At 40.7% G+C, this 9445-nt stretch overlaps 1 protein-coding gene across 1 annotated transcript; it reads right to left on the minus strand.

Moving 5' to 3' along the window:
• Positions 1-7598: 7598 nt before the first annotated feature.
• LOC138911541 (uncharacterized) lies at positions 7599-8352 on the minus strand. Its single transcript, XM_070210875.1, has 2 exons — positions 7905-8352; positions 7599-7852 (listed from the first exon to the last, which is right to left on the minus strand). The coding sequence occupies exons 1-2, from the start codon at positions 8350-8352 to the stop codon at positions 7599-7601; spliced, it is 702 nt and encodes a 233-aa protein (XP_070066976.1).
• Between the last annotated feature and the right edge of the window lie 1093 nt (positions 8353-9445).

The following is a 9445-nucleotide window of genomic DNA, read 5'->3' on the forward strand; positions in this document are numbered from 1 at the left end:
CACAACCAAGTTACGTGTTGTTTTTGATGGCTCAGCAACTACAGATTCTGGACATTCTCTTAATTATGTACTGATGGCGGGACCAATCATTCAACCTAAGTTGTTTCACATTCTGATTCGCTTCCGCACATATCCTGTTGCTCTCACAGCTTATATATGCAAAATATTTCGTTGTGTCCGAGTGACTTCGCCTGATAGTTACTTCCAGTGCATCCTGACTCGCCTCAGAAGGATATCGAAATCTTTATTATTAGATACATCAACATAAGGGACCAAATCAGCATCATTTCAGTCCGTGCGCGCAATGCACCAGTTGGCCTTTGATGAGCGTGACGTATTTTCAATTGGATCGGATGCCATCAAGCAGGAGTTTTACGTTGACGATTTGATAACCGGAGCCAACTCACTTGCTGAAGCCAGAGAGAAAATTCGTCAGACGGCTGGGATTTGGTCTCGTGGAAACTTCAAGCTTCGAAAATGGTGTTCCAGTCACCAAGAAGTACTCAATGGAATAGCTTATGAAGATAGGGAACAGTACTTAAAGTTCGATGATGGAAGCGATGTCACTAAGGCCCTTGTGATCTTGTATGGGATCCAGCGATCGACCAGTTGCTATTTTCATTTTCTGTTCTAGATTGTACTGTTGAACCCTGCAGGCGATCAGTTCTATCTATTGTTGCCCGGTTTTATGATCCGCTTGGACTTTTGGGACCAGTCATAACTAAGGCAAAGATATTTCTTCAACAGCTTTGTAAGGACAAACTAACTTGGGATGAAAGCTTGCCGATTGCACGTGATACGGCCTGGAGGGAGCTGAGCAGCAGTTTTCGCAACATTCCCCATGTATCGTTTCCCAGAGTAGTACTCTTCGAAGGAGCTGTGTTGAAATACATGGATTCTGCGATGCCAGTGTGGAGGACTATGGAGCCTGCATCTACGTAGTGGCCAGGAGTCCACTAGCCACAAGTCGTATCCAAGTATGGAGTTGCGCCATTAAACACATTGACTGTACCAAAACTGGAATTCTGTGGAGCAAAGCTGTTGGCTAGGCTGATGCATGAAGTCAAGCGCCCAGGCATCTTTGTCAGTCAGTTTTATTGCTGGTGCGATTCGTCCGTTGTCCTATCCTGGATAAGAGATGAGCTCTTCAAATTTAACGTTTTCGTGGCAAATAGTGTGGGTGCCATAAAAGAACTCACTGCCAGTATTGAGTGGCGATATGTTCCGACGGACCGAAATCCAGTCGGAGCTCTGGTTTCATGGCCCATCGTATCTATTAAATGGTCGCCTAAATTGGCCGGCGACCTGTCTGCCTGAAGCTCCAACCATTCAATTGAGAAAAAGAGTACTAATTGTTAAGTCTCCATATGCAGATTTAACTCTGGGATGCAAGCACGCCAACTCTTTTGGTTCCATGCAGCGCACATTCGGCTATGTGTACAAATTTATGAAGCGTATAATGCATCATAGAGTCACTGTTGCAGACATTCATCACGGCACTCGCATTCTTCTTCGGGTTGTACAGAGAGCGAACTTGTGGGATGACATCGAGGAGATTCATTCTCATAGCAATGTGAAAAAATTCAGCTCCGTTGCATCTCTTGCACCATTTCTGGATGAACGTGACCTCTTCCGCGTCGTTGGCCGGCCTAACAATTCGTCCCTGGCCTATGATGCGCAACACCCCATAATACTGCCTCGGCGTCATGCAGTCACCTTAGCTGACAACGTTCAGTTTCATGAGAGGAACTTACACCCTGGTCCCCGTGCACTTCTAGCCAAAATTCGACTTAAATATTGGCCGATTGGTGGATTAAGAACAGTCTCTAAAGCAGTCAGTAGATGTGTGAGGGGCTTCAGAGCGAGGCCCATTTTTGTCGAGCCTATGATGGCAAGTCTTTTAAGGGAACGTCTGGCAGTCGTTCGAGCCTTCACCGTAACTGGAGTCGATTATTGCGGACCCTTCTTCTATAAGTCGGAAGTTCGTACGAGGCCATCCATCAAGTGCTAGGCACGCCCATTACTCTCACTTTCAGAGAACCCAGCAGATCTAGATGTCCTGCCTCCTGCTCATCTATTGCATGGTGGTCCTTCATCACCCATCATCGAGCCATGGCTGGCAGCGTGTACCGCAGCTACAACAGGTGTTCTGGGCTCGATGGCGTGAAGAGTACCTCACCTCGCTACAACAGCGTTCTAAATGGCGCACTCAAACACAAGCGTTCTGCATTAACGATATGGTGCTAGTTAATGACGAAAATCTGCCTCCCATGCGGTGGCCGCTTGGTAGGATAGTTAACTTGATTCCTGGGAAGGATAGAATCAGTCGTGTATCTGATATGAAGACCACGGCTGGAAACATCCGAAGAGCGGCAATCAATCTGTGTCTGCTGCCCCTCAAGGATTCTGCTTAAAGTCAGGCTTCCAACGGGGGGAGTATGTTGGATTCTGCAGCAGCCTCATCAAATTAGCATAAGCAAACATTCATGTAAACATAAGAAGACGTAGTAATTTTGGTCTAGTGGAACAGCTGTTTATTATAAACAAGGTTGGCAAGCCTTTCTTGCACTTGTCGCAGCTGATATAAATTGCATTTTTCTTTTTTGTCTGCTCTCTCTGTTCGTTGTTGATCCAATTCTGAGCCACAGCCAAATAACCATATAATCTACATAAATTTTCCTTATAGCCTGAATTATAACGTGTTGTTGTGAAAGGCCAAAATTTACTTATATTTTGGTTTAGGTTCTAAGCAGTTGGTAAAAACATTAGTAACTCAACAATATCCTTATGAACTTACTGTTTTTTACCTTTTTTATATCCTGAACCCATTAAAAATGGGTATATGGGTATATTGTATTTGTGCAAAATGCAAATGTATGTAACAGGCAGAAGGAAGCATCTCCGACCCCATAATGTATATATATTCTATTCTATTCATCAATAGCCGTGTCGATCTTGTCATGTCCGTCTATCTGTCCGTCCGTTCGTCCATATGTATAATCGCACGGATCTCAGAACCTATAAGAGTAAGAGACTTGAAATTGTAGATATAGGTCCTCCTAGAACCCTCGCAGATCCAGTTTTCCGATAAACGTCAACTTACTCCGTTTCCAAGCAATCGATAAAAATCGATATCGATTATCTGTTTTTGGGCAACTTGGTTAAATAATAATAAGAAGGAAGAATCTCCGACTCCATAAAGTACATATATTCTTGATCAGCATCAACAGCCGAGTCGATCCAGTTGTGTCTGTCTGTCCGTCCGTCCGAGTGACGCTATTGGAGACTACATCTAAGCAAAAGGTTGAAAGTAGCAAAAAGTGTTCTTAAGTAAAATTAAAAATAATCTTAATTTGCTATATTAATTGAAAAAAAAGGCTATCTTCGGCACACCGAAGATCTAATACCCTTGCAAAGCCAATCTTTTCATAATACTTATGGTGCTTTGCCCATATCTAAGAAGCACGGGGAACAGTTAATGCCGAGTTTGGGCAAGAGACTAAGTCCGTGCGCCAGGTCCAGGGCCGGACAGGGACGCCGCGGCGTCCTGCTTGATTGCCAGGCGCGATAAATGCCGTGAGCTCGTGTTACCAAACTTGTGGTCAGCTCCTGTCTCTGGCTCGGGCTCTGTAACTGGAACTGGAATTGGCACTGGCACTGGGAGTGGGACTAAGAGAGGGGCGTGTGGCATGGCACAGTTGGTGGCAGAAGCGACAGAGCCAAAAGTGGTAGAATTTGTAACCGTGGCAAGCATAAACAGAACTCAATTGATTGACGCAGGTTTCGCTTAAGAGGGGCCTTTTTAAACATGGGAAAAGGTGCTCTTTCATCAGTAGTGTACAAAATGTCATTATGTTGCATAAGAATAAAATAAAAAGTTACAATTACATTTGCGTCTTTAAAAACAACATTTAATTGCTATTAAAGCCTGATAATAACCTTTTTAATATATAAAATAAACTCATTTTTATAAACTACAAAAAAAACATACAAATACAAATAAAGTTCGTTGATAACGAATTATAATTAAAAATATAACCCTCTTGTTCCAACATTAAATGCATATATATATTGTATATTAGAAGACACGTATAGAGTATGTTGACTCTAGCTCTTATTAAATTAAATCTTACCAAAATTGCCCAAAAAACAGGATATCGATATCGATTTTATCGATTGCTTGGAAACGGAGTAAATTATCGATTATCGGCAACAAATCCGATCTGCGCGGCCACTAGGACCCCCCACATCTAAAATGTCAAGTATCTAGCTCTTATAGGTTCTGAGATCCTTGCGTTCATACGTACGGACAGACGGACAGACAGACAGACGGACATGGCTAGATCGACTCGGCTATTGGTGCTGATCAAGAATATATATACTTTATGGGTTCGGAGATGCTTCTTTCTGCCTGTTACATACATTTGGATTTCGCACAAATACAATATACCCTTATACCCATTTTTAATGGGTTCAGGGTAAAAAAATTGAAAAAAAGGACAAATAAGAAGGTTCTTACAAGTGGAAACTAAGAAGCATTTCGATAGGTCTATGATAGAGATACCTATTTTAAAGAAAGAATTCAACAATTCGTCTCAAGTAAGCATATATGAATGCGGGGCAACTCTAATCGAGGCCACAACAATAATGTCCTAGTTACGCAACACTAGACACGAATAAGGTTCACACCATCAATCTCAACCTCAATAATTTGTATCATTTTATCATGTAGCAACAGGTAAAAAACTCGTTTTTTTAATAGATACAGGTGCGGACATTACAATTTTAAAAGAAAGTTCTGATTTTTTCAATGACATTCAAAATGATAATAGAATCAATATTCAAGGCATAAGTCAAGAAATTATATAATCTAAGGGCTTAACCTCAATTGAACTACAGACAAATCAATGCATAATTCTACACAATTTCCATATAGTAGATCCGCATTTTGCAATACCAAGCGACGAAATAATAGGGATTAATTTTATAAAAAAATATCCATTGGCAATTAGATTTCGAACCGACAGAAGATTGGCTTATAATCAGACCCAATAATCTAAATTTTCCAATTCATGTTCCAATAACATGTTGTTCTGGTAATACCAGCTTTTACCAGCAAGATCACAAGTTGTCCGAAAAATCGATCTAATTCCAAACCAGAAAATTCAAACTGGTATTTATGTTGCAAACACCGTTGCAACCACTCAAAACGCTTTAGTCCGAGAACTGAACACCACCAATACCGATCAACTAATTAGTATAAATAATCTTAATTGTGAATCACTTTCGACCTACGAAGTGGTTCAAACAAACAATGGAAGTAGAAAAGAAGAAGTCATGTCTCGACTATCCCAAAATTGTCCACCACAGCTTAAAGCAAAATTTATTATTTTGAATATTTCAACTCTCTAACCCATAGGTTCTGATATCCTTGCGTTCATACATACGGACGGACAGACAGACGGGCATAGCTAGAACGACTCGGCTATTGATGCTGATCAAGAATATATATACATTATGAGGTCGGAGATGCTTCCTTCTGCCTGTTACAAACATTTACATTTGCACAAAAAAAATTATATATGAAAGTAAATATTTGCGTCGACTTAACAATAGATATTTTCTACGGAGCCAACCTCAGTACAAAAATTACAATCATATGTCAACACAATTTTGGGATAGGTTATGCTTGTATATCATTGTCTGAGACAAGAACTTTTCTCGAGCATACACTGTCCAAAAACAAAAGTAAGTCAATCTGTTACAGAAAATAGCAACTTATTGCACAAGTTGCGCCTTTTTTACAAATTATTCAATTCTTAAATTTTCTTGTAAAATTTATCGTTAGTATCTAGGGTAATATAGCATTTAAATAAAGTATACATATCATGGATAAGCCAAAAGCACTTTGCGTCGATCGTAAGTTCACAATTTTTTCGCTTGATGTACTTCGAAAACGAAGCGACGCAAAGTACCATCGACCAGCTTTTCTGAAAGCATTTGAACAGCCTGTCGGCTAACAAGTCGTGCGAAATCGTAAAAGCCAGTTTAGGAAGGCAGGCCAGAACTTTTACGTCACATGAATATGTATGAAAAAACATTTTTGTTCATCAAGATATCTCTAGCAAACTCGAAATTTTTAGTTTCACTTTGAGATTGGACCACTATATGATATATATGAAAAATCCTATTAAGATCTGGCCGCATCACCATACAGTTGCCATAGAAACAATCGGGCGAAAATTATTTTGTTGTATGAAGAAGAATTTTTGTTTATCAATATATCTTGACCAAACTTGAAATTTATTAGTTTTACTATGCTCCTCATATATATGAAAACTTCTATAAAGATCTGACTACTATATCATATTCGTAATTATCATAATATCTCGATCAAACTCGGCAGTTATTAGTTTTTCTAGGTGCCGCATATAAATACAAAATCCTACTAAGATCTACTTTATCATTTGGCTGCCATAGATACGTTCGTTCGAAAATTAAGTTGATGTATAAAAAACATTTTTGTTCATTAAGATATCTTGTACAAACTCGGCATTTATTAGTTTTACTATGCTCTTCATATATATGCAAAATTCTATTACGATCGGACGCCTATTACGATCATATGCATAGCTACCATAGGATCGATCGGTCGATAGTTAAGGTTTTGTATGAATAACTTTTTTGCTTATCATAATATCGTGATCAAACTCGGCATTTATTAGTTTTACCAAAGACTATATAAAGTCGGAGAGGGGAAACACCATACAACAAAATGCTATTATGTAGCTTGATGTTTTGAAAATTTAGAACGAAAACGAAGTCTGTATCATTGCTGTCTCACAGCCTAAATAAAAATAGAATGTACTCTCAGCTTTGGATCTATGAGGGTCGTGGAAGCAATTATGTTCGTATGCGTGTGAATATACATACTTAACAGCATATTTGAATGTGTGGTTATTCACTGCTCTGGCAAAGAAATACATTTTCGTAGTTTTCTAGCGCTGATCATGATCCATCCCGAACTTGTGTTGACATATGATATGAATGCATGTTATGCCCGTAGAAAATATGTATTTTTAAGTTGATGCAATTTTTTACATATGCAATATCCTTTATTAAATTATATTATTATTTGTTGGATCAAAAGCGTTTTTATGACCTTTTAGGAATATCTCTAGTGGGCGTGTGTGGATGGTATGAAGTTTTAATAAAGGTTTTAGAAATTGATGAGCAACACGACTGACTTCTATGATGATGCTTACAGAGCTGATTTCTTAACATAAATTAAGATTAAAGGGACCGAGTAATTACAGAGTTCGAAAGAGAGCGAGGCTTCGTACATGTGTATGAGTGCTTATGACATTCAAATAGAAGAGAATAAGCATAATCTTAACATAATCTGCTTTGACATTGCTATTGATACCCTGACTAATGTATATATGAGGTATATGACCGAACATCCCAGCCGCCTTGAAAGAATTATCTTTCAAGAGACTGGTAGAACAGCCAGCTTATGTACTGGCCGGCAACAGAGTCCAGAGGCAGTGCGAATATATGCGACACGAACCCGGTCTTCTTTGGCACTCACAACAGACTCAACACGCCCTAATTTCCAGTGTAATGGCGGTGTGTTGTCCATAGAATGTTGGCCAGAATTGCTGTTTAACAGCTGTGATCTGCTCGTAACGATCCAAGTTGGAGATGTTGTTGGTGATAATCTCACGCTCGGGCAAAGCGCGCGGTGCATCTCCATTGAGAAAGTGTCCTGCTGTGAGAGCGCTGAAGTCGTTGGGATCAGATGATAGCGGTGACAGCGGGCGAGAGTTGAGTACTGCTTCTATCTCAACGACTGCGGTGTTCAGTTCCTCAAAGGTGAACCGGCTGTTAGAAAGGGTACGCACCAGCAGACTCTGCGTTCTTGACAGCGGCCTCCCAAAGACCGCCAAAGTGTGGAGCCCTAGGTGGAATGAAATGAAAGGTTATCTCTTCAGAGGAACAATATGATAGGATAGCATCTTGAGTGCTAGTGCTGAACATGAACTTCTTTAACTCGAGTAGCTTGTTAGATGCTCCGACAAAATTTGTGGCGTTGTCACAATAGATGTGCGATACTGGTCCACGACGGGCAACCATGCGTTTCAACGATTCCAAAAACTTATTCGTTGAAAGGTCTGACACGATTTCAATGTGAACGGCCTTTACGGCCATGCAGATATATATGGCGATATAGGATTTCGTGGGACCCTTGCCACGTATTCGAAGATAGGTGTTCACTGGACCGCAGAAGTCGACTCCAACGTGGCGAAATGGCTTGTCTGTGGATAAGCGCTCAAGTGGCAGGGAACCCATGACTTGACGAAGTAGAACTGGACGATATCTGACACAGTGTACACAAGAACGAACAATGCTGCGTGCTAAAGCTTTTGCGTTTATGACCCAGAAGCCGCAGTCCTGCATGGTAATTGCCCAAATGAAGATGCCGAGCATAATTGTGGAAAAAATGCGATTCCTTGGGAACAAGCAAAGCATGCCTTTGACGAGAGGGGATATCTGCATGCTCGAGTCCTTCGCCAACCTTAATGAGCTCGTATCCAAAAGAGTCATCTATGAAGGAGCTTAGAAATTTTAGATTGCTTTTCAAATCTCTTTGTTTCCTTAGCAATTGCAAATCTTCCTTAAAATAGTGCTGTTTAATGATCCTGATGATGCAGTGCAACGCGTGGAGAAGTTCTTCTGGGCATGGCGGCGAACTTTCGACAGGGTGTTCTTTTTTGGCAATATAGTAAAACCGGAAGCGCCCGAATGTATGAACTAGTTCCGTTGAGCCAGTCCAGAATAGAATTACTTTCGATAATTGCAGCAAATGTAGACTTCCGTTTTTCAGCATCGATGATGTTCATGTCCAAATCATTGTCGAATTGTTGGCAGGGCTCATTAGCTGGGCATCCACGTGACACGATGTCAGCAGGGTTCAATTTTGACGGTACATGTCTCCACTTTCCATCTGTTGTTTGATCTTGTATAATGGATACTCTATTTCCAACAAATGTCGACAAGAGTGTTGTTGCAGCCAGTGCAAGACAATCTGCGAATCAGACCAGAAATGCGCGCTGTGCGGCTTGCCGATGAATATGTTTTTGACAGTTGTATATAACTTACTCAGAAGTTGAGCTCCGCTTAACTCTAATCGAGGAAGCGTCAGCTTCTTGATAGAAGCCACCCGAGATTTAGCAGTCAGAAGCTGAAGCTGGACATTGCCATACGAGTCCGTGGAACGCACATATACGGAACAGCCGTAAGCACGTATTGATGCAATTGTATGTCTGTGAGCTCAGCTTGCAAGCAAAAACGGGGTACTGAAATCGACAACAATTCCTTGAGAGACGTTACGCTGTTTCTCCATGCTTGTAGAAGTGATTGCGGAACAGATTCATCCCAGGCG

This window comes from Drosophila virilis, unplaced genomic scaffold (assembly GCF_030788295.1).
Source record: "Drosophila virilis strain 15010-1051.87 unplaced genomic scaffold, Dvir_AGI_RSII-ME tig00001507, whole genome shotgun sequence".
In the NCBI taxonomy this organism is placed as follows: Eukaryota; Metazoa; Arthropoda; class Insecta; order Diptera; family Drosophilidae; genus Drosophila; species Drosophila virilis.

Bases quoted from the DNA above. Each gene is read 5' to 3' on its own strand.
- LOC138911541 (XM_070210875.1), bottom strand. From the start codon at position 8,352: ATGGGTTCCCTGCCACTTGAGCGCTTATCCACAGACAAGCCATTTCGC. The intron at 7,853-7,904 runs GTGCGTACCCTT...TGAACACCGCAG, and splicing joins CAAGAACGCAGAGTCTGCTG to TCGTTGAGATAGAAGCAGTA.